Raw genomic sequence first — 25,754 nt, forward strand, 5'->3', positions numbered from 1 at the left:
ACTGTTCCCACAATTTGTTTCATTTTTTGACAAATGAGGCTTTTCTGGTGGAGGATAGGTATTTGGAAAAACTTATTGGTAGGAAGTCTATGTCCCTTACAATGTTAGGATCCCTGCCAAGAGAAACTGATCCTTTAAGAACATGGCTTGAGATTTTTTTTCTTCCCCTGCTGCTTTGCTGAAATTCTGAAATGACTCTATGGTTTTGAAAACTTGGTGTGTGTCATGCAGTGCAATAGTTAAATTACCTGTTCTCCCTGAGGCCTGTGTTATCCCTTGCTGGGAAAAACCTGGGGAAAGAGAAAATGTAATTTCAGACTGCATGTGGGCCATGGTGTGAGAAATGAGCAGTATTCTCCATGCCAGTGGGCCATGCTGGCAGCATCTGAGCTGGGGAGGAGTCGTGGAGCAGGTAGAGCGTGAGGAGCCACAGGCACGATGGCCTCAGCCCTGGAGGGCCACGTGATGCTAGTGGCTGACGCCTCCTGCTCTGCCCTTTACAGATTCAGGTGCTATGTGCGAGCAGGCAACAGAACTGGGCTGACTGTCCTTTTGTGCTACATGGTGGGGAGAAGGTTGAAATCTAAGGGGATGGGGGTGTAAAATCCAGACTACTTTAAAAAAAAAAAAAAAAAAGTCTTTGAGTGCAGTTCCTCTCCCACCCTGCCCTTTCCTGCACTGAAGTTGTAAAATTTCATCTCTATGAATCATTGTAAAAGGTTTTCAGTTTTATAGTTTTAATTATCTCTGCACATTTACCATATGCTTAAATGGGTTTTGGTGCCAATGCATTCTTTATGTTGAATTAATGTAGTGATCTGGGAACATGGAAGCTAAGAAAGATGTGAACCGCATCTTCTATGGTAAATAAATGCTCTCTTAAGTGCTCCTGCCAGTGGTTTCTAGCAAGAGAATACAATCAAAATTCATAGGCTTGCAGCACATGCTGCTAGCAATTAGCTCCCATACATTGTCCTGTATTTCCAGGGATGCCTCTTTAATGGCAATGAGACGACGTATTAACGGCTTAACTCCAGAAGAGATTCGTGCACTTTCTAAAGAGGAGCTTCAGATGCCGGTTACCAAGGGGGACTTTGAGCTGGCTCTGAAGAAAATCTCCAAATCTGTTTCTGCTGCAGACCTGGAGAAGTATGAAAAATGGATGGTGGAGTTTGGATCTGCTTAATCTCAGTGACAGCTCTCCTTTGCTGGAGTTTTATGGCTTTTGTTGTTTTCACTTGCAGAATGAGTTAGAAATCTTTTTAAAGGTTTAATAAAAGGTCTGCCTCTGCCCCTATCCCACCCCCTTCTGGTGACAAGATCTTTTAAACTTAATTTGCCTTTAAAGGGAATGAACACAATAATGAGCTGGTATTGTAAAAGATATTTTATCTCTGAAATAGTAAAATAAGACAAACAGGAAGGGAAAAATTATACTTGTGAGGATAATATTTTTATTTTTCCAATGAAGAGCAGTGTTACTTAACCTCCTCGTAGTCACCTTTCATGGCTGGAATCAATGAATCAGCTGGGGGATGTGACTCCAGAGGAGCTAACAAGGGCTCATTGTACCCCCTGCTCTTAAGTGCTACGTTTCTGTTGAGCTGCTGACTCTGCCTCCCTTGAATGTGGCATCGAAGTTACTGTTCTCTCTCTTTCTGCCCGGATATTCAGAGCAAAGCCTGTGGATTAATTGGCATTACGCAGAGGAAATGAGGATCAGTTTTCCATCAAGACATGGGCTCGCCTTTCCTTTCATGTACACCTATTTGGAATCGATGTCACTTCAGGCTGGACTGATGTTACCTGTGATGATTTCTGATGGAAATGAGAGGAAAACAAAAGGGCCTTGATTGCTCTCTGCGGTTTATGCTTGATCTCTGAACATAGTTTGTACCAGTTTGACCAGTAGACACTTTGACTTAAGTTACATCTTGCACTTTTATGCTTATGTGTCATCCTATACTTTGTCTGTGTTGTCTAGATATTATTATTACTATTATTATTTAAGTACCAAGAGTTTAATACAGTAAAGACACTAATATCAAGGCTGTCTTTAAAACACAAGGCTGTCCTTAAAACACATGGTTGTGGACTTCCATTTCTGATTAGACATGAACTCTTTCCTAGCTTTACTAGGCAATGGAATTTGCACCTGGTTATGTTGTAGAACTGTTCATGCTTAATTTTTTTTAATGAAGATTTCTTAAAAATGTATAAATGTTATTGATTTAGGGGAAAATAATCCGTACGATCTCATTTATGTTCTTACCTGTTTCTTCCCTTCCCATGTACAAGTGCAGGGATGAGAAGGGTTGGGTTATAAACTCTAGCATGTGAAATCCTCTCTCTAGAGTATAACTGTCATGCTGACTATATGAGCTTTTCACAGACTTGGGCTGTGAGTCTGACATATAAAGGTTTCCTGTGGTAGGAATGAGAAGGAGAGGTTAAATTTACAGAGGAATATGCAAGCTCTCAAATTTTTGGTGATTTTGTGAGCTAGGCTGGAAGTATCGTGGATATGAGTTGCTGTGCCGTTTGGTAGGTATTCTGCCCCTTGGCTCTCTGCTGAGACTCCTAGTGGCATAGCCAGATGTGGCAAACTGGAGTAAGAAACAGATAACACCTCCTCTTGAATGGGAATATATCCTTATTTGTTCCTTTTTGCTAGTTCCTGGAAGTTCCCAATAACGTCAGTAATTCAGCACACTGGTCTCTTGGGCCATGGCATGTGAACCACTAAGGCAAATGCTGCTCAAGCTTGTCTACTGTTCAATAGCAAGGACTGTCAGGATACGTGCATGACAGCTCTGCAGCATCTATCTGATTATGTGAGTGACTTCTAAAGCTGTTTTACAATTGCTGTTTTGTCTGTCAGTATGCCTTTTTCTTCCGTTGTATGTGAAGACCATGTCTCGGATTGATCCTGTCATTTTAAAGGGCTGTCCCAATTTGCATGGAGGAACACCATGGAGATTCTGCCAATCTTGCATTTGACATGAAACTCGGGGCTTTAGAAGCATGTTTCCATGTGGCACTCCAGAAAAATACCTTCTAGGGTTCCTAGACTGGTTGAGGTACAGCTGCTGTTGATGTCTTTTGAAGGACGGAGCATCTCCGCTGGCTAGCATTAGGCCCTGTTACACTCCTGGATGGGGAGGTTCATGCAGGAAGAGCATCAGCTTTTACCCTCTTTACCTACAGGGAGAATAAAAGCTCCAATTGCTTCTTTCCTGATCGGTTTGCACTAACGGCACAGTAGAGCCCTTGGGATTCACCATACCTGCGGCTGTCATACTAAAAGGAACAGTTCTCTCTGCATTGGAAGATGAGCAAGTAGAAGCTGTGTTGACTCCATAATTTTTGGATAAATTCCTACCAGGGCTAGTCTGTTCCTCCCAGGGAATAACTGGACTTTATAGAGAAAAAGCTTTGAAAACCTTGCTACAGTCTGTCATTTCTTCATTATGAAAGTGGTAGGCTGCAGCTGTTACTCTTTTTTTTGTTTGTTTGTTTTACTGCAGTAGAAATTAGTAAAGCTACGTGAATCTTCTGTGGCCAATGCCAGATTAGCACTTCAGCATCTCTTACTAGAGAGGCCATTGCTGCCCGAGGGGCTTAGTCTACACAAGCAAGATCTAGAAGGGAATAGACGTGAATGCCAATAACTTACCCTGTTCAGCTGCCCAAGAGCAGTGCTGGGATTCAACAGTTGCTGCTTAGAAAGGTCTAAGTACCAGTTTGCTCCATTTCATATTGCAAGCAGCAGTCCCCTTCCTGCTGATGAAAGCACAGCATTTAGCAAAAATGTCATTCCTTAGCTCTTTGATGAACTTTCTACCTTAAGGCGTTAAACTTCCCTCTTGGATGTTAAGCAAAATTCACTGTACTGGGCATTCCCTCTAGTAGGAATTATTCAGGTGCTGTTGTCTTTTTCTCTAAAGGTCATAATTTCTACCCCAAATATGTTTTTCCTGTACAGGTCCATACATCCTTTACTGCTGCAGAACAGAAAATAGAAAGTTTCCAGGCTGTAGATGTTTATATGTACGATGGTTGTGCCCAAGCATTATACCTGTGACTTTGGCCCTGCTAGATCAAGCACCCTGCAAGACAGAGACCATCCCTTCCCTGCTGAGACTTTTCAGAATAGGGATCTGACCCTGTATGCTGACCCTTGCATCTTTACCAAGTCACTCTGGTGCACTCACCTAGGTGGGCTTGGAGATTGGGTTATTAACTCAAGAGGGGAGCCAGCAGTGGGGTGCAGCAAGGAGCGACCAAGGAAGGAAGGCCAGGCCAACAGCAGCAGCAGCTCAAGGCCCTAAGGATGAGCTTATGGCTCAGCATAAGTCCAGTTCGTGTCCCGCTGGGGGAAACCCTTGTGTAGGGATGTTGGATTCCTGAGAGAGCAATGTACGAGCATATCGCAGCCTGCTGTGACAATTTGTTCAGTCTGTGTCTGTATGGCGATACATGTGCACACGTGTGTATGTGTATATATACGCACACAATGTGTGGTGCTTCAGTAGTTTGTACCTAAATTAAAACATGTTTTAAAGCTGTGTTTATGTGTCTCTTTCTAAACATCTGTGAAGGCCCTCTTGGGTGGCACTGTTAATTTTTGTACAATAAGCAGTCTGGTTGTATGAAGTAATAAATGTACACGTAGAGTCTCTTTGTCTCGCTCGGGTTGGGCTGTGAGTGTTTTGCTGGTAACTGTTTCCAAAGGCTGCCACACAATGCAGATTTTTTCAGCATGTAACAGTGGTGGTGGATTCACCGAAGTCCTGGATGAAGAGCAGTTAAAGCAGAGTCTGGTTTTTTTGGATAACGCTGTCAGCAATGCTTTGCCTCTTAAATTGGCCTTTCATTGCCACAAGCTATAAAATGGGGAATGCTCCAATGCCCGGCACACGGAAGGAGGGTGGGGGAGAGGAGAGCAGAGGCCCCAGCAGATGTTCAGTGTTAGCACCTGATTTGGACCTCACAGGGCTGGCCAGGCTTTTTTATAACTTGCCCCTGAGCTGGAAGTATAATCGGGCTCCAGAGAAGCTATATCATCAGCTGCCTGCTAACCAGACGGCTTTCAAGAGCGAAACTTCTGTTAGGAAAGAGCTTTCAAACTTGGAAAGAGACCCCAAGTCTCTTGGGACTGAGTTGATTATTTGAATTTTCTAACTAACTTCCTTATGAAAGTATGTGTAGTTTCCAGTGTTTCATAATGCCTCAAGCATGAAAGAGCGAGCAAGGGAAATTGCTGATCAAGGGATTTCAGGAGAGGTCAAATCTTTGCATAGAAAGTTCAGCTCACCCCAGTTTAAAAGAGACTGTGAAATACAAAGGTGCACTGACTTGTTCTGATCATGGTAAAGATGAAGGAGCTTGTGTGCTCTAAAGAAGTCCTCCATCAAGCAAGCAAAGACTTAGCTGTACAGTCCAGGCACAAGGAGGTGGAAGCAGCAGAGGAAGCAGTGAAATTTTTTTTGTCTGTTTTTGGAATAAATTACCCTGCATCAGTTTGTGGACTGAGAATTTTTTTGGATCTGTAGTGACAGATAAGAACATGATGAACACGCAGGTGAAAGTGCTACCAAGGAGCAAGCAAGGAGCCTGGGAGTGCAGATTAACTTGCTGCTGTAAAGCGGGCGTCAGCACTGTGGCGGCAGCCGGGGCCCGCTCCGTGTGAGCCGCCCACCGAACAACGCTGTCAACCCAGACTGCAGCCACGCTGGGCAGGAGTAGCCTCAGTAGCCCTCTGATGGAATAACGCCGACTGCATAAAGCCACCCATGTTGGTGATAGCAAAGGCAGAGAGATGCTTCAATTCAGAGAACGTGGCACACGGTCTTTTTCCCGGCTCACGTTGTGTTTCATGAGAGCACTGTGCAACAGCTTGGCTGTGGCTGCGGGTGCCTCAATCACCCGTGTTTCAGAGCCCGACTTCCACACGAACCTTAGCTGACAGAGCTGCAGCAGCAGGTGATGTTCCCACCTCCCACAGCACAGGGGCATTTGACCCTCTCTGTGTTCTAAGCCAGCCTGGTTTTGTATGCTGGTTGTGACCTGTTCTTCTGACCCACTTACCGCATACACGGTTGTTCAGTACCTATAATAGAGGAGCTCCTTTTGCGCAATACAGAGCTGTCTTTTGATCAGCTAAAGCACCATGCTCCTACACGTCTGCACATAGGTGTCTTGGAAAGATCAGGCAATTTTCTTCTTTAGAAGGCCCCAACTAGCATTAAAAGCATAAGGGATGAGGTGTCTTGGCTAGCCTGGTTGCCCAGTGCAAGAACACTTACGTCAACAGCCAAGGAAGTGCCACAAGGAAAGTTCTGAAGAGACAAAGTGTGGGGATGTTCCTATTCCTACTGCGCGGGCAGGGTTAGGGTCGTATTGTGTCCAAGCTCGATTTTCTGGGTTTTGTGTGTTTGTGACTTCTTTGTTGTGGTAGGAACATTTTTCTCTGAGTTAGGGGGAAGCCATGGGTTTTTTGTTCAGTGTCTGGGTTAGGGTTTTGGGGATCCCGTGATCTGGTTGGTACATGAAGCTGCTGAGCCTGTGCCCAGCATGCTTACTTTTGGAGGAAAGCATCATGCATCCTGCTTGGCTGTCTGGCTGTACAGTAAGTAGTGCAGCTTAGTGCAAAGTCGCTTAAATATAATATTCAGAACATTAGTTTGGCAAAGAGAGAAATTCCTGCTACCAGATTACGACTGTTTTGGTCCCGTTAGTGAACAGTCCCTTGCATAAGTTGTTCAACTGATGTAAACAAAACTGTCTTGAAAGTACGAGGTTTTTGAACTTGACTTTGGAGAGCAAGAAAGGTAGAAAAATATTTGCCTAGAGGAAGATACCGGAGTACCCAAGATGTTGGGAGCTGAAATGTCTTCTTTTTGTGCCTTTCCTTTTTGTCTAGCAGTTACACTGCTGGGTTGTGCTTTCTGGTTCCAATTTGTTTTGAAATAATTACCATTGTTTATCCATCTCTCAGACAGCCTTTGCAGATGAATTGGTTCCACAGAGCCTTCTTTTGCTTAGCGGTTGGTGTTCTTGCACAGCGTGTTGTGTGACATCTAATTGAACGGGCTGATGGCATGAGATCTTCCTTGTGAAGTAAAGGTCACCCGAATGGTGAAGGTGAGAGGAACTGCACCGAATACCAATTGGACTGGCGGTAACAGAAACCATAGCAACTCTGCGCAGCATTTATAAATATAACGGAGAAGAAAAAGGGAATAACCTTAAGGAGCTGCTGACAACACTGCAATATGCATGTTGATAAAAACGGTGCTCTTTGCATCTTTGCCAGTGAGGAGAACGTATGTAAGAGGGTGGAAGTGGCTTGGTGAACAAAGGAAACCAACTGCAGGCGCTGCCGACAGGTTTCATCGCCCAGCCTTGCTGCTTAAAAACATGCCAATCTCCAGAGCCGGTTTGTTACGGCCACTACAAAAACTGCCTTTTATGTAATCAAATTTGACTTCCTAATAGCTTTCTTCCCATCTTGAAATGTCTTCAAACTTTGGGATATGCTGGGGCCAGAGTGATTTTGGAGGGCTAGAAGAGTAAAGGGATGTTAACAGTGATGTGTTTCTGTAGGGTTCTGGGGCTCTGTTGTGCTGAGTACCGTCCGGGTGCACAAGAAGAGATGCTGCAAATGCTTATGGGGAGTTGAGGTGGTAGAAGGATGAGGAGAGAGGTGGAGGTGAAGTCACACAAGGTCCTGGGGTCAGTGGAGGAGACAAAACTGTCCCTCTGACTCCCAGTTCCTGATCCTAAAGCATACAATAGTGTTTTTCAGTTGTTTTTGATTTGCAGCCCCCTAGCATTTTTTCTACTGAGGCCGAAGATCCCTGTATTGCGAATTAAACACAGCAAGTTTGTTTTTCTTAAATACCTTCTGCAGGCCCTTAACAAATAGCCTGTGGTGCTCTGGGGGGCTGCAGATGATAGTTTGAAAAGCACTGGCCCATGTCATCCTAAGCTTGCCTGAATTTCTTATGGAAGGGAGTCTATAATGGATGCTGTTGATTTTATTTTCTTCTTGTTAGTTTGCTCAGAAAGATGAAGCTCAGTGAATGTGAGGTGCTTCTGGGGAGTTTATTTACAGTGTGTTTTTTTCTGTGCAGATTAGCATTTCATCAGCATATGGCACAGCCATTTAAAATAAATATTTGGCTTTCCTTAATTTATGCTTATGTGGAAAGGTCCCTGAGTATGCATATCTATCCCTCTGTTGTATCTAATTAGACATTTCTACCACGGTGCTGGGGGACCGGGCTCCTTCCCCCTTGCCGAGGAGCTGAGCGCTGCGATTCATGCGCTCCTGCCCTGCGCGATGGATCCACGTGCCTGGGCTTGGGGGGAGCAGGGCAGGCCGCTGGCCCCTCCGCTGGCAGGGCTGCCAGCAGCACACCGGCAGCGCTTCTGGGTCAGCCTCCCTCTCTAGATCCTGGGAATTTAGATTTATTTAAACTGGGAACCTGCCCAGCTTAAGCAAATGCTTGGCGCCCTGCCCGCGCTCACCTCCTTCACCCGCCGGGGCAGCTGTGCTTTTGCGAGACACAACCCCAAGCGAGGCGTGCGAGAGCAAACAGCTTCGGCTGGGGAGATGCTGGAGGAGGAGGTCAGGCAGTGGCAGGTAGGACGCACGCCGGGCTGCGTCCCTGTGTGCCCACCCGGTCCAGGCAAGAGAAGTCAATGGTGAGGAGAGGGAAAAGCACTCCCCCAGATACCCAATACAGACGTAGATGGGAGAAGAGCAGGAAACTTACTTTAAAACAAAGGAACGAATGAAAAACTAATCAGTTTTAAGATGGAGTAGAGCCCACTGCAGCCAGTGACCCAGGAGGCCTTTTCCAGCTCTGTGGCATATCCAGATGTTTTGTGTTCTCACAGATGGTTTGGAAACTTTCTACTAGTTTCCAATCTAAATAAGTTCACACTTGGTTTGTGTCCATCTGATCTTGTGCTAATGCCGTCTTCTAACAAATAGTTCTTATTCCCTGGTATTTATCCTACATCCCTGAGTGTATTTACAGAATCATCACATAAAGCAACACCTTGTGCTTTGTTAGACTGTACAACCTCCTTCGGTCTCTTTTATAAGACGGATCCTCTTCAGCAACCTTCTTTCCACTTGAGCCTGTTTGTTTTTTTAATAGAGATCACCAGAAGTGTGCACGATGGCTCCATAAGCCGCACACAGCAAGTTACCCAGTAAGGCAAGGAAAAAAAGAAATTGCCATTACGGTATGTTGCTGTAAATCAAGCAAATAAACCACGTATTTGGTTGTATGACCTACAGGAGGGCAGAAGGCTTAGGTATATTGTTGTTGCGCAGCAACTAGGGCTCATTAGGTAACTGAGACGATCGTAGGCAGTGGGATAGACAGGGAGGGGGGAAGGTGCAGGAGCTCTCCAGGTGATGGCAAGAGAAAAGATTTGGGTATTCTGTTCACAGGGGATGCAGGTAGGTGCACCCACATGGTTTGAGACCACAGCATTTCTGGGAATGTTTGGATGCCGCCCAGACAAAGGGGAAGAAGAGATTTGGGACCAGCTAACAAGCTCCAGGAGTAGCACGGGCAGCAGTAACCAGGGCTGAGTGTGAGTGTGGAGTGACAGGGTGGATCACATCTACCTTCTGCCTGTCTCCCTGTCTCTGCCTTTCTCCTGTGCATGCACGGAGCCCAGCCGGACCTGGGTTCTCCTGGCGCTTGCACCCAGGTTCCCACTGCCACAAGTACCCCGTTGCTCTGTGCTCTGGTACGTGGTTCCCCAGGGCATGCTCCTTCCTCTCAAGCTGTCCAGAAACAAAAACTGCAGCCTCCCAAAGGGAGCTGTTAAGCGTTTGGCACCAGAAACCCTATTATGCAAAAAAATGAACCTACTTAGATTGAGTCTGTTCAGCAGATTCCCTTCATATCTGGTGGTGGTAGTTACAGCCAAGGTGGGAATAAAGCTATTGCACTCCTGCTCCTCAGGGATGGGGATGGTTTTGTGGTTTTTCAGTCACGTTGCTCTGCTGGGACTGTGCGTGGGTGTGCCAGCAGCCCACAGCGGCTGCGTGTAGACATCCACAGTTTCACTGCAGAGGGTTTGGGGACCCTGGGAACACGAAAGCTTTGCCTCTCGTTAAAGACCCAGCAACTCTGTTTCTCAAAGACTTCTTCCAACTAGAGGTATTTTATACCTTGTTTCAGCTCTCAGACCTTCTGCTAGGAGTTACCTGCAGGCCGCCTGGCCAGAATTTTCCTAGTGGTGCAGAGCAGTTTTAAGAGGACAAAGAAACTCCGTCGCACTTAAGAAAACAATGCTTGGCTGGATTTGGTAACGGACAGGAACAAGCTTGTGTCTGGACGCACCTGACAGAGCCCACCGCACGGCTTCCCAAAGGGGTGTCATGCTTGCTTGAGACCGTGTTGAACGTAACTGGGGAAGGATTGTGGGACAGGATGGGGAAGAGACTGGGGGCAGGAGTTCCTGCTGCTGGAGCGAGTCTCGGGATCATGATGCAACTGCCCCTGTTAGGATCCATGGCTGCTCTAGGGGCCTGAGTTTGGAGCTCCTCTTGCCCACTTGCAGATATTTGTGTCTGAGCTGGTCACCCAGACTCCCTGTAGAGTCAGTGGAGTGAAATGGGTAAGCTTAGGATGAGAGTTACCTGATGCATCTGAGATGCCTTCTCCAGGGTCAGATGAGCAGGGCCTCCAGAGTGCCATTTATTATACAGGGAGTCAAGGGGAAGCAGTTTAGATGATGAATTTTGGGTGAGAAGAACCTCTCTGTGTTGGTCTGTATCTCCTCAGTGCCCCTTGCCCTCACTTTCCCACCAGCATTGCAACTGGGTGGTTACCTACCTTCAGATGTCCCATGGTCCCTCAGGTTCTTGGGTACAGACACAGAGCACACACACCCTTAACCGTCCTGGTATCTAAGTCGATCCCAAGCTCTGTCTCAATGCAGTCCTCCTTTGCAGATGGTTAAACCCCCTCCTTGGTCCCTGCAAGGCTCCTGGTTTTAGTTTTTCCCGAACCAAAGTTAGCCCAGCCTGGCCAAGTGGGACCAGCACACCTGAAGTGGTGAGACTGAGTTGGTAGCATGGAAGCGCCGAGGCTGTGCACCTTCATCCTGGCCCCTCCTGGCAAACACCATGAGCAGGGGGAGATGGGACGGGACAGAGACATTTTTCTAGGGGAGCTGTAGATGCTGGTACTAATTAGGCAGGATCTGCCAGGAGACAGCAGAGGGGATTCTTCCTTTAGCAAGAGAGAGGAAGACATGGGAAATTTGGGAGTTATCAAGGGCCCAAGGAAGGCTGAACATCCAGAGCTCTGACTGTTGTACCGATGCTTCCTCACATAATTTCTGCAGCATCTTTCCCTCGGACCAATGCATCCCTTGGATGCTGAAACACAGTCATCTTTCCCTCAGACCACTCCTGCCCAGCAGTTGCCAGTGGATCTGCTGTGCAGATATGCTGGGCAATGGGAAGGGTGGGGGGCAGCCTGGCTTTCGCGCGTAGCATGGTTTGGCCAGGGTTGGCAAGTGGCTTTCTGACAATACCCTGCAGTGCAACGACCAGTTTAGGAGAGGTGGTAAGAGATGGACACTGCCCATGTCTGCTCCTTCCTTAACAAAGCTTATTAACAAATCTGAGCCTCAGGAGGGGAGGACAAGGGAGAAGGGGGTGTTGGAAAGAGGTGTTTCTTTGCACCATGCTTTATTTTATAAATCTGTCCTGCGTGGCTTCTTCTGGCTGCCTGTGAGGCTGGGAAGCCTTTTTTCCCTCTTTGATATATAACTTTTGGCTCCTTCCTCTCAAGCTGTGGAGTTTTGGCAGGATATAGGCAGGCTGCACTTGTGCTCCAACCAGCAAAAAAGTCATTTGGGTTCATGTGTTCTCATTCACCCTGGCAAAGGGGATGAAGATTCAGGAGAGGAGGTGCTGAGTGGTGCACTTGAGGAGATGCATGAAAACAGCCAGGTCTCCCCATCCTCCAGGCTGTGGTCAAGCTCATTTCCAGCTAGATCTACCCTGCACCAGGCTGAGGGTGCTCTTGGAGAAGGTGATTGGAAATACCGTTACTTACACCAAATGCACTAGAAGGGAGGTGATGAGTGTGCTCTGACTGTGGTCTATGCTCTGAGACAACAGTTTATATGGCTTTGGTGGTTGATTTGTGGTTTCTCATAGCTGGTGAGTTTTGCTAACGTGGTAAAACCAATCCCTAGATTTGGGTTACAGAAGGACTCAGACCCCCTCACTTTCTCCTGCTTGGACAGATGGTTGTGCTCTGCAGCTGGGGTAAGGTAATTCACCCCAGGAATCCCCCTGCTACTGCCAAGAATTGGTTGTCCTCTTGTCCCTCCTTGCAGAACACTAGATTTTTGTCTTTTACAAGAGATTTGAGGCTGATTCACAAGAGTGCTGGAAACATTTTGTGGCCAGTGATGGTCTGTTCTCCTGGCCTAAATATTCATGGCCAGGCTGCACACTCCCGCCTGTCTTCTCCTGGCAATGCAAACCCATTTCTGAAGGAGCTGTGGTATCTTCCCTTCCCTTCTGTATGCCCGTGATCCTCTGGTCCTGCCCAGCAAATACTTGTAAAGCATGTACGAAGACTTTCAGCCTTTTGGCTCTGCTTAGCAAGCCCACGATGGAAATTAAAGCTGGCCACCAGCAGAGACATCAGAGCTGCTGAGTGAGCTGCTGGGAATGAAATAATGCCGCCTGGTCTATGGACTGATTCTTTTCTTAAGGCTCATTATTTGTATTTTCCCAGGCCCTCTCTTCTAGCTCACCATGAAACCTCGAACACCAGGGCTGTTGCCCACAAGATCGATCCCTGCGCCAAACGCACAGGACACAAGGGAAGGCTGAAGCCAAGGGAGGAATTAGCTGCACATGGTGGGGGGCTGCAGTGGGAGCCCCAGTCGAGGAGTGCCTTTGCCGTGTTGCTCAGGACTCTCCTCCTGGACCACAAGCTTCTTGCTGGGCTGCCTGCTCCCACCCGTCTGCCCTGCAGTGCGAAAATGCACAAACCCACTAACCTCACTCTTCTCAAGCCAGGGGACAGAGGGTCCCATTACAGGGATGTGCTAAGGAAATTGATCTTCCTGTGGGCACAGCATCTCCTCAGAGACCTGTGGCAGATGAGTGGCCCGGTTGTGCGAGGTGCTGGACAGGCATGCAGGGAATGACCACCCCAGCCTGAATGAGAAACCTGGGATGCCAGCCAGACAAGCTGAGGTGGGCAAAGGAAGAGGAGAGGGTGGCGGCGGGAGATCTAGCATGGATGTGGCCAGGCTGTACTGATGGCTCATTACTGTCCTCGATGCTCGTTAGCAGACCTATGGATGGTGTCTTCCAAGAGGCTGAGATCAAACGTGGCCTTTGCTTGAAGGAAGCTGTCCAGACCACTGCCATGGGATGGCTCGTCGCACGGCCAAGCAGCTCCTGGAGCCGGCTGGGGCACGGTGGGGTGCGTGCAGCTGGGCAGGGCTTTGCCTGCTCTTTGTGAAGGCAGGGCTGGCACCGTTTCCATTTGCTCCTGAAGAGAGATGGCAGCATATCTCCTGGCTCGGCTTCCTGAAAGATTTCTGCTCCCACCAGGCTTTTTCAGCTGCTGTTGCTACCTGGCACAAAGCTGGACCACTTGCATCTCTGGGAAGCTCTGCTCTTCATGTTCAGTTTTACCTTGAGACAAATTCATTTTTTCCGTGAGAATGAGTTTATCATGCTATGAAACAAATGTTTTAATATCTCCTCCAGTCTCTCAGGACTCATTATGAATTTACATTTAAGTCTTGTTTTTTATTTAAGCCTCAGTTTTCTGTGTAATTTTCCTGTACAGAGAGGAATATGCAGCTATTGAGTGTGCAGAACCCGCTTGCTCAGCCAGCACTAGTCCCTTGAACAGGGTTTTCTACACTGTGTACGCGGAGCTTATAACCTCTTTGATTTAGGGCTCCTCGGGATATGATGCTTGCACCAGATTGGTAAATATTGAAATTTCTTAAGCCACACAGAGGCTGCAGAGCACAAGAGCTCAGCTGGAAGGGAGTCAAACTCCCGCTGAGCTCTGAATTCTTGAAGATCGCTTGACTCCTAGAGCCAACAGAAACCTCCCGAATGTGGCCATCTGCAGAAATATGTCCTTAAGAGAGAAAGAAATCATCGGGGAAAGAAAGGGTTTGAACTGCTTTCGAGATTCCTACGCACTTGAGGAAGTTTTAAGAGCTAGAAGTAGCTTAATAGTTGTTTTACATGCCCAGCAGCTTTCAGTTTGTGCATCTAGCAGCTATAGCTGGGGGCTGGATGCAGTTCCTGGCGTTGGGGCTGGGTTCAGGGCATGCGGCTCTAGCTCTGAGCAGCTTTAGCTTTAAAGCAACTGCAAAAGTTTGTGTGCAAAGTGCTGACTGCAAATATCCACCAGGAGAAAAACCAAGAGGAATGTGTATGCGCCAGGCTTGTTTAGAAACCGCAGATGATTTACAAAGTGAGCTTAATTGGAAGTTTCTCTTTGCGGCTTTCTGACGTGTTATTTTTCTGATGCAGACGTGTAGGAGCCGTTTAAAAGGTCCATGTTTACTAATGAGGAGTTGCGTAATTGGGGATATATTTATGAAGTGTACATGTGCGGGATAGGGAAGTGACTTGAGCAGCAGCAGCAGCAGCAGTGCAGGAAAGGGCCTGGGTGTCTCAGGGCATCACCAGCCGGGTGTCAGGGACCGGCGTCCTGCTCTCCTGGTGGAAGAAGGGGCCTCTTGTCCTCGTCCCCTGGGCGTCTGTCCCCAGTCCTGGCACTGCGGTTAAGAGAACGCAGGAGATCTGAGAGCCTCCACAGAACAGCAGTAAGAAGCGGAAGAGGTGCAGTGAAACATGGTCTATGGAGGAGGATGCTCAGAATGAGGGTCGCTACATTTTAAAGAAGAAAACTTTAAGGGGGTTTAACTCAATAGTTTAAAAAAAATCTATTTTTTAAAAATCTATTTAAAAAAATCTTAAAAAATCTAAAAAGGAAACTATACTAAAAATTTGTGAAGAGGGAAAGGGTATACCCTTCTTGGTGTCCACTGTGGGTAAGGCAGAGGGAAACAGGCTCAAATTAAAATATGGGATATATGTGTTAAACATAAAGGGAAAGAATACGAACATCCCCACAGTAAAAAATGGAAGTCTCTCAACAAATGAGACCCCATCCCAGCAAGGTGTGTCAGAACTACAAACTGTCCCCCACGAACAGCACTGGAGGAGCCATTCTACCTGTGAGCAGGGGAGTGGACTAAGTGATCTTCCGGACCTGGTCCTGATGAGTTCTGCCATGATTTGGGCTTTACAACCTTTAACCCCTTCTCCTGTACACTGAAGACATGAGTTATGAGCTGCTTTATGGAGCTGCTGCTGGCACCCACCGGCAGAGGCAGTGGGAAAAGTTCAATTTCAGGAGCCTGATGACATTTTTCTCACCAGGCGGGATGAGCATCTCTGGGTATGACCCTGCCGGCCAGAGCATTGCTGAGTGGAGATACCAGGTCTGGCCGGGGCACCGGCATTCAACCCCTGGCTCCATGGTCCTGGAGGTGTTCACATGGGAGCAGCCTCACAGCATCCATCCTCATACCCGTGTGTGTCTGAGAGCCTCAGTTCTCCCTTCCCAGCCTTAAAAGTGACCGCTTTGCTTACTAACAGTTTATTAATACGTTAGGGGACTGAGTTGCTTCCCCAAGGATTTTGTCCAAGAATGTGACAGGCAACCAGAAAAAAGGGCGTATGAAATTGAATGTGCAATTTTGTTTCTGTGAAGCTGGATTCTGTCACCTCCCAGGTTGTATTCAGGCAAACTCCCCTTGATTTCCATCCCCCAGGAATCCCTGCCTCTCTCCTGACATGCAGAATTAGCACCCAAACGTGACTCAAACCTCAGGAAATGCAGTACCCATCACTCACTTTGCAATTTTCTTCTGAGGGTTAACATCGTTACGGTTAAAAAGTATGCCTGATTTATAATTCAGCTCAGCGTGTTCTCCAGTGCCGATCACTGTCTGTGTGCCATACTCAGACTAAATTTTTAGTACCCCCTTAGCATCCTGTATTTTCTCTCACACATGTACTTATACACATCATCAAATCACTTCTCAGTTTTCTTTCTGACAAGTTACAGAGGCTGACCTCTAGAAGTCTCTCCCTGTAAGTGGTTTTCTTCAGCTCTCAAACCATTTTTTATGGCTCTTTTCTTCACCCGCTCCAATTTTTTGATGTCCTTTTTAAAATATGGCACCTCAGCAGGATGCAGTATTCTAGTGTCAGTCTGACCAAGGACGTACACAGAGATAAAATCGCCTTCTATTCCACTTCACAGTCCTGTTGCTTATACACAGAAGGACCAAATTAGCTCTTTCTGCTACAGCAGACAGAGAAATAGGTCCCACATTTAAGAACCAGAAGGCTAGATAGTGGTATTAAAAAGAGAAAAATGGAGCCAACATGAAAGCAGAATTACAAACCGGGGCAGCATTAATAGCACAGTGTGATACTAGCCTGAACACATTAGTTGAAATAAAATGCTGAGAAAACAGTTTCTTCCACTTCAGAGCCTATTGCAAGCCGACGCTGCTGTGACGGCTGCTCTGCGGTGGGCAGGCTGTGCATGCGGTGCCTGTGGATGTGCTGGGCGGCCGGGAGGAGCGCGGCGGGGAGGGTGGGCTACTCCCGTATTGCACGGCTGCGCTTGGGAGACCCTTGCTAGATCGTGCCACCAGGCTCTGTGGAGGCATGAGGCAACCTCCGATCTTTCCCGGGGTCATCCCGCAGCTGGGTGCTGGTAGATCAGCCCTGCAAGCTGTGTGGTGCCACCAGGGCTCTGCGTACGTGAAGGCACCCCCAGCCCTTTGTGCTGTCTTCTGCATGCAAAATCTTTCACAGGCAGGAAGGTTTTTCCTAAATTCCCTAATTCCCATGCCTGGTGACGCTTGCTGAACACAGAGTCACTGTGTCATTTGCAGATACATTTTCAGTACACATCCTCAGCATAAGCCTCATCTTCCTATAGAGACAGTGACCTGACCCCGATTGCTCTAAAATCTCCCAGGGATTCCCTGAGGCAGCTCAAGGGTAGCGTGCCCTGTGCCCAGCGGTCAAGTCTCCTGGTCTTTGAAGGCTTTCTGTGAGAAAGTTCCTTAGTCTCCTTCTTCCTCATTTCTATATCTGTAAAATAGGCTTAACGGTTTGGGGGGCTGCTGAGATGCTCAGATCCCATCCTAAGTTTTCTTGTCTAGGTGGCAGTTTGTGCTGTTGCAGACCCTGTTGGGTTGCTTCTGCTCTCACAACAATGGTGACAAGGTGTTTTCTTCCTCCCTGCTAACCTGCTGGTGCAACGCTGGGTTTTGACCCCTGGCGCTTGGGTGCTCTGGGAACCTGGACACCAAGGGCACTCTCAGTCCTGTGCTTGCTGTGTGTGCTGCTCGTTGGACCCGTGTGGAAGGGTGTCGTTCTCTCAGTGAACGAATGAAAGCCAGGGAGAGGAGCACTGGTATAGAGAGAGAAGTGTCGGGACTGATGGACTGGAGAGAACCTGGTGGAGCGTCACCAAGATGGCTGGAGCACATGAAGTACCAGGAGATGGTGAGAGAGCTGACCTTATTCAGCCATATGAGGAGAAGGCAAAGGAGAGATCTAATTTTTGCCTACAACTACCCTATGGGAGGTAATAGGGAATGTGAAGCCAGACTTTTCTGTGAGGTGCATGGTGAAAGGATGAGAGGCAGAGCAGGAAACTCTAGATATAAGGCATCAGGTCGGCACCATGAGAGTGGTCAAACACTGGCACAGGTTGCCCAGAGAGGTGGTAGTGTCTCTGTCCTTGGAGGTGTTCAAACTCATCATGGCCCTGGTCAGCTTGCTGTAACTGGACCTACTTAGAGCTGGGCTGGGACCTGATGGCCTCCAGAGGTCCCTTCCAGCCTCAGTTATTCTGTCATTCTCTGACACATTTGAAGTAACGTGTAGGGCAATGGCAGCAAGATGACGACAGCCATGATCTCTTGAAATCCAGGCTATGAAGATGCCTTATTTGCATAGGAATAGGATAAAATCCCATTCTCCTGCAGCACCACTTTTAGGAAAGAAAGCAGTGTGATCTCGGCCCATCAAGCAGTATTTCACCTTGGACAAGGTCAATGCACAAAGCTTTGGAGGGGTGGCTGTGCTGTTGATGGCCCCTTGTCCAGAGATGCCCCAGATGCCCTACAAGCACTGCCGGGAGCTCTTGTAGAGGCAGCAGCTGCACCAAGGCCCTGTAGTCAGACCTGGACGCTGACGCTCCATCTTTGTGACCTCCTGGCCTGTGATCCTAATTAATGCTCAGATTGCTGGCAGTGATGAAGAGGAGACTAGTGAGCATCATTAGGCAAGACTGGGGTGATGCAAGAGGGTGTATGAGGTAGGTGTCATCTCACTTAACTTCAGCTCTCGGAGGCAGGGCATCCAGCCCAGCTGGCTGACTGGGCTCTCCGTGTCGTCAGTGGAAGGAGGTGTACTCCCCTGGGATGATTCAGCTCATCATAAGGTCTGTGTCTAAGGTTGGCGAGTTGATAGTGTTGATGATGGTATTTGGAGTTTACTATCTTTATTGGCTACAGAGTGGGACTCTAATCAGGAGATTAAAGGGGCAACCAGCTTAGACTTGGCCAGTGGAAACAACCCATTTTGGTGTTTGATTACAGGTGTATCTTAAGAAGCCACATGGCTCCACATCACTGGGAAGGGACCAAGTCCCTGTGAGTGCCAGGCTCAGCATTGAGCCGATGTCTTGTCTTCACGGGATCAGGAATCAGAGTTGTAGATAGCTAAAGCTAGGGAGGAAAGTCCCATTCCTGATGCAGTGTGCCACTATCCTGAACTTCTGCTCTTTCAGAATCCATTTTTTTTTGTACGGGCGAGTGGAAGAGTTGTGCTCCCTGCTGAAAAAAGTGGTCACCTTTGGTGGAAAAGCAACACCTTAGCTGGATTTGCAGTGGCCAGGCTACCAAAGGCATCCATGTTCCTCATTCTCTCCCCATTCCTTCTTCAATTCCCCGATTCCAGACACCTCCCTGGTGCCCTCACGTCTCTCCAAAATGGTATTCATAATTTCGTTTGCTGACCCTACCTCCTGTGCTAGCAGAGGCTCCTCCTCCCTCTCCAAGCACAGCTACCACATTACATACCCCAGAGACAGCCTTGTGAGACTTCAGAAAGGCTGTCCCTACTATTCAAAGAGAGAAGTCTCAAAAGAAGTCTCTCTTGAGTCTCAAAAGCAACCTGTGTTTTGGTCAAGAAAACAACTAGTCTGGCCTATCAGTGCAATAAGACTGAGAATAAAGCCAAGAATATTGGGCTACATCTAAAAGAGATGTGCTCTGTCAGCACAAACCTGACAGATACGTTTTGTATCTGTGGAAATCTCAAAACAACATTTTGGAGGATACCTACAAGTGCACAGGAAAACTGCTGTGCAGGAGCAGGCTATTTCCAGGGCAGGCTCTGTCTCCCTCAGTACTCCTAGCAAAGCAGCAGTGCTGGTGACCCTGACACCCAACACGCTTTAATTCATTGTAAAATGACATTGATGGAAAAGCAGACTTGAGCTTGTCCACAGGGTACATGAAATGAAATGTTACATACGGAAATTATTCCACTATTGCAAAGCTCTTCCTGGTTTTTAAATTTGTGATTATGCACTTTCAGCCCTGCCTAATGTTATGAAGAACGACAGCATTTCTTCTCTTGTTCGGTTTCTCACATCTTTGTAAAAAGGCAGTCTTTTGGTTTTAGGTCATAGGGGTGGAGCCAGTGTCCTCTACCCGTGCGACTGCTTGAAGGAGGACAGATGTTAGTTCATTTAGGATGTCTTAATCAAGATTTCCTCTTTCCCCCCATGCTCCCCCTGAATTGCTACTCAATAGCACTTCGGCCCCAGTCTTCTGCTCCATACCCATCTCCTAACTGAGATGCAAGACTGGAGAACTGCATATATCATGCTTCAGACAGCAAACTGCCAGCCAGCTCCATCAGCAGCATGTCCATGGGTCTGGCAGGTCCTGAAGCCACAAGTCACATGGGGACTGTTCATTGCCAGAGCTCAGGAACTGCTCTGGAGACGGTGTCTCAAAAGTGGAGCCTAATGAAAAACCTCTCTTCTTGCTACTATAGAAACTGAGCAGACTTAACAACAACTTGTTACTTCTCTCATCTCCAACAGCTCAGCATCTGAAGTGACTTGAGCTATGAAGATGTTTGCATTAAGTATCACCCAATAGCTGGAGAAATGGGATTGAAGGAAAAAAAGAAGAGGGAACTCCCAAAGCTCTTATGAAAGCTGCTGGGCAAAGGGGAGGCTGCTGAGAAGTGGAGGCATTTCTCTGGCATGAGAAGTAAGGGAACAGAGAGGCCACAAAGAGATTGTTGGCCAAGAGGAGTTCACTATGGATGTAGAAGAAACCCAGCAGGGTGGCTCCGAGCTTTGCTGTGACCCAGCAAGCTGCAGGACCAGCAGAGCCACAGGCTGCACGGGTACATTGCTCCTGGGCAGCATTTTCCATCCAGCGCTCCATTTCTTTCTGGTAGCCACACCAGTGTGAAGCTGCATTCCCCGGGAGGCAGTGGTTCTTGCTGGAGTCCCATCTCACGGAGAGCCTGTGGGAGCCGAGGGCCCTTGGTCCCCCTCGCTCCAGCCAGCCCCGCCATTCCCAACACCTGCAAGATGGTCACAGTGAGGCAGGGCTTTTGCAGTGAGTTGGCAGCTTTGTGAGCTGAAATGTCCTCTGTCATTCAATTCAACCCCCTGCTGCTTATGCTTTCAGGAAAAAATATATATATATATTAATTTTGGGTTTTAATTATTTTTGCCTATTAGCACAGCACCTGATACAATGAAAGCCTGTGTGCTGTTGCTTTTAAAGCTCTGAGACCTACAAAGGATCTGCAGAGCTCTCAGACTGGCCAGGGACTAAAGCAAGTTTTATAAATTCACAGAGACGCAGGTGGCAGGAACGGGCTCTGGCCAGCTCCTTGCTCCACAGGCAGGGAGAGCAGCCATGCTGCAATTTAATTCTTGAGGATACAACCATTGTGCAGAATAACCCAATGTGACATTAAGACACAGCCCTATCGATGCCATGCAGGTGCTTTTTACTGCTCCTGACATCTCCCTGAGGGCATCCACCACCACTCTGGGTATCACAGGTAATAGTTTTAGAGCATTTTTACAAATATGTCCCCCATTTTAACTAGCTTTGATCAACCTATGTAAAGCATTAAGACAAGCAGATTATGAAAAACTAACAGTACGGATTAAAAACACCCCTTGAAACCTAGAAAACCATGGCAATGCCGGAGTTTTACGATGCAGCACAAGCCAGCACAAGCAAGTGTCAGATGAGGCTTGTGTCCAAAGCATTTCCTTCTCCCATCAAACAGCTGCACAGGCCACCGCAGCTGATACCCCGGGGTGACTGTCATTTAGGGATTAGCATCTCGGGGGCTGCTGAGCGTGTCCTGAAAACCTGTGAACTTGTGCATCCTTCGTGCCGTGGTGCAAAGCTGCTGTTCTGGTGGTTTCATGATCCGACTGCCCAGCAAAAAGCTGGAGGAGTCGGGGAGTCAGGGGAGAGAAGAAGAAGTGAAGTCTCTGAGGCCAGGAGGAACGACGACACTTCGATGCCCTTGTTGTCAGCTGTCCTGACAAATATGACATTTCCTTCACTTTAGAGAAACCAGGTGAAATTTCTAGCATCAAAACTTTTGCAGCCAAACTCTGCTGATGTTGGCCTTGCTAGCTTCAAGGGCATGGAGCATGAGCGAGGAGCATCCCTCCTGGATATTGAACCCCGCCTATATGGCAAGTCACAGGCATTTGGGTTTTATCAGTGAGGAGACCCTGTGCATGGACACAGAGACACCGACAACTTCCTGAGCAAGCCTTGCTGGGCATGGTGATGGTTCCTTGCCGTGGTGGTATCTACAGGTTCCTGGCAGGAGCTCCTGCAATCCAGCAGCTTAGGCTGCTGCAGTTGGCAGCTGCGGAGCAGGAAGCAGAGCTGCGGGTGTCTGGCAGCAATGGTCACACACCTGCGACAGAGGAGGGACCTTGCCTGCAGACCCCATCTGACATCTTGCACTCGCTGCTGGCCATACCAGGCTGCAATCCTTTCCACACCTGCTTCTTCGACCTAAATTTGGGGCCACACAGAAGAAAATGGCATTAAAAAATAGTGTTTTGGCAGCCACTGCTCCAGCACAATGACTTTTCTCTTGTTACCTGCTTGCCTTTTCCTATCTCAGTGCAGCTACAGGGTGCAAAGGGAGGACATAGATAGCTGTGGCCACTGCTACCAAAACCAGAGGTAAGGTGCTCCCATGGGCAGCGCTCGGTTTGCAGTCATGTCACCTCCCTCCAGTGTTTGCACAGCCACATCACCTCCCTCTGCGCTGGTGGGTCGGTGGGGAGCACTGAGAAAGGCCGGTGCACTGCTGGGGGTTGAGCTCTGTGGTGGCCAACAGGAAGCAGGGACACGTCCTGGTTTACTGGTGACGTGCCGCACACCCGCAAGCCACCGTTCCCTGTCCGTGCGGTAGGGGTAATCGCACCCCCTTCTTCCAGCCTTTGCGCTGGATGCTTTGAGGAGCAGGGATCCGCAGGGGTGGCTCGGGGCCATGGGGATCCCCAAGTGCGGTCAGTGCCTGACCACCCCTGTATTACAGGATGTGCAACCTGGTCATCGTGTCACCACACCGGGGATACCACAGCGGCGCTGGCAGGGAGCGGCGTGCCCACAGCCTGTGCTGCGGGCTGGGAAGGAGGTGGTGGTGGGGCAGTGGCAGGAGAAGATGGAAGAAAGTCTCAAGGCACTCAGGGTCAACACTGCACAGCACCGGCGGTTGCCTGAGCGTGCTGCTGGGGGTGCTGGGGCACGGCGGGGACCGTGCCCCGGGGGGAGGCTGCCCGCCGGCACAGTCTGAGGGGGTGCCTGTCACGCCGAGGACGGCTCAGAGAAGGGCAGAGATGCGGCTGCCATGGTGCTGGCACAAGCCTAATGTTTGTGGACTGTGGGTGCCGCTGTATTTTTGGCTGGAAGAGCTCTCGCAGAGAGATGGCTGGCAGTGCTGGACTGACCTCCAGCATTCACTGCAGCTCTTGCAGGATGCTGCAACAGCTTAACTTCCCCTGGGAGAGATTATAAAACAATAAGTTGTTGGTTTATATGTTTAATGTGGTAGTAAATTAGATGAGGAGCTCAGCATTTAATTGTGAAGCTCAAAAAGCCAGATATTATTCACAAGCCCTGACATCTTTTCAATGATATTTTGCAACCCCGTGGCACAGGCTGGTCAGAGCCAATCTCTTTCCTCCCGACACATCTTTCTCATAACCAGGGACGATGCTCCGGTGCCTGTGGCAAAGCCTCCAGGAATAAACCTTCCCACCGTGCCCTGCTGACACCAGTGGGATGCACGACCCTTCCGTCGGGTGGCATCCCTGAGCACTGCCGCAGCTCAGCGCACTGATGACAGCCTGCAGAGCAGTCTGGAGGCCACGGCTGTGCTCGGTATGGGCAGGGCTCTGGGCATTCCCATTTGCCCTTCTAGTTTTCCTGTTTGCCACAGATGGGTTCACCCATCCATGCCCTGAGTGAGCTGGGAATGGGCCAGATCCAGTGGTGGTGTCTGATGAAGCAACACCATTTAGTTGGCTGAAGAAGGTGCCCCACTTTCTGATTTGGCTGTCTCCTGCCAATGCAGCGGCATCACCATGTGCGAGATCTGTCTTTTTGCCAAAGGCCAAAGACCGTAAACCAGAGCGGGGCTGTTTTGGGTGGCACAGGCCAGGCAGGTGAGAATTATTCACGTACAGGGGGCACCTTTGACAGAGTCACTATTTACTGTGCTTGTCACCCTTCCCCCTTGCAGGTCTCACCTTGCGTCCCTGCAAGCACGTGGTCAGAAGCAGCAAACCCCACAAGCGCCTTGGCACACGGCCATCATCCTCGCCCCCTTCCCTCCCTGGGTTGTCACACCAATTTGGGCAGCATCCCTGCTGCAGCAGCTGCTGCGGGGCTCAGCTGTGATACCCTGGTTTGGTATCACAGCTCCTGGACCTGCTCTGGGAGTTTTTGGGTTTTGGGGGTTTGTTTTGTTTGTTTTGTTTTTTTTTTAATTTTTCCTTCCTCCTTCTTAATGTGCATTTTAATCTCATGTTGGACTTGTTGGCACCTGTCCAGAGGGCTGTGCATACCTGTAACACCTGCTCCCAAGCAACTCCCACGTGGACTGTCTATTCTGAAGCAAAAGGATTTAATTCTGAATAAATAAGTTTTGGACTAAAATCGTTTTTACTCTGCCCATTCAGCCAGCTGCTCTGGAATGGTTTCTCTGGTGGTGGTTATTTTGGTCTGGTTTTCCATGAAGATACTGGATGCGCATGCAGTTTACTGAATAATGATGCTCGCACCACGAAACAGTCTCCTCCAGAAAGTTTGGTTTTGCATGACAAATTATTCACATACATGGGGTGTCCCAAGAGAGTGTCTCCCAAGCATTAGATGCTTCTGGCTGGACTGGGCTAGGAGCATAACTGTAAGTGGTTTTATTGTTGCTGGACGGTGTCCTTGTCTTGGATCAACCATTGTTCAGCCTGGAGAACAGAAGGCTCCGGCAAGACCTTATTGCAGCCTCTCAGTACTTAAAGGAGGCTTATAAGAAAGATGGGGACAAACTTTTTAGCAGGGGTTGTTGCAATAGGACAAGGGGTAATGGTTTTAAACTAAAAGAGGGTAGATTCAGACTAGATGTAAGGAAGAAATTTTTTACAATGAGGGTGGTGAAACACTCACAGGTTGCCTGGAGAGGTGGTAGATGCCCCATCCCTGGAAACATTCAAGGTCAGGTTGGTCAGGGCTCTGAGCAACCTGATCTAGTTGAAGATGTCCCTGGTCATTGCAGGGAGGTTGGACTAGGCGGCCTTTAAAGGTCCCTTCCAACCCAAACTATTCTATGATTCTATGATCCTATGATTCTATGATTAGGGGTTTGGGGTATGTTTTCAGCATACCAATAGCACTTCATAAAGAGGAAAGAGATGACAATTCTTTTCCTGTGTTAGCTTTGACATGGGTCGGTCTTCCTCACAAAATAACCTCTTAAATTAAGCTAATGAGGTTTCAAACTAGACAGGCTATCACGGCATGGAGCGGAGGGGAGGAAGAAGAAGGTGTGACCCATCGGCATGCTCAGCGGTGGAGAGGGGTGCGTACCTAATAGCTACACAAACACACCACAATTACACGCAAAATAATCAAGTCCAAGTTGTCCCTGCCAAGACTCCCCCATGGCGTTCGCCCCAAAGCACCTGCACTGGCATGATCACATGGGAAAGGTTGTTGACGCCCTGCTGTCTTGGGTCAGAGACCCTACAGGGACCTGAAAGTAAGTGGGGAACTCCCCAGAAGGGGACGGGAGGTGACCCATGGGCAAATGCCACCCGAACACATATCTCTGCTTCTCTGGGCAGGGAGCTGACATCAGCCCACCAAGGGAAACACTGGGGCACAAACCCAAAACCCACAGCTGGCTGCTCATCGGATACTCGCTGTGTTGCGGCTGCCACCTGAGGAATGGTCCAGATGAAGTACCACAGCCCTGACACAGGCGAGGGTGCAATATGACATGCTGGACCTCACACATGCTTGTTTTGGGGGTCTTC

General features: G+C 48.5%; 1 protein-coding gene across 7 annotated transcripts in view; it reads left to right on the forward strand.

Annotated features, from left to right (window-relative positions):
• KATNAL1 (katanin catalytic subunit A1 like 1) overlaps window positions 1-25,754 on the forward strand; it is a 76,296-nt gene that overhangs the window by 39,217 nt on the left and 11,325 nt on the right. The window contains exons 12-13 of one of the 7 annotated variants that reach the window (XR_012040437.1): window positions 988-2,834; window positions 3,986-4,675. The exons of 3 other annotated variants lie outside the window; for them this stretch is intronic. Coding sequence is in view for 3 of the 4 variants with exons in the window: in XM_072850409.1 (XP_072706510.1) it covers window positions 988-1,186 (199 nt within the window). In the remaining variant the exon portion in view is untranslated. Of the gene's footprint in view, window positions 1-987; window positions 4,676-25,754 lie in introns of those variants that run through there. 3 more of the 7 variants (XM_072850410.1, XM_072850411.1, XM_072850409.1) reach the window with 3 other exon arrangements.

Source organism: Ciconia boyciana, chromosome 1, assembly GCF_034638445.1.
Source record: "Ciconia boyciana chromosome 1, ASM3463844v1, whole genome shotgun sequence".
NCBI lineage: Eukaryota > Metazoa > Chordata > Aves > Ciconiiformes > Ciconiidae > Ciconia > Ciconia boyciana.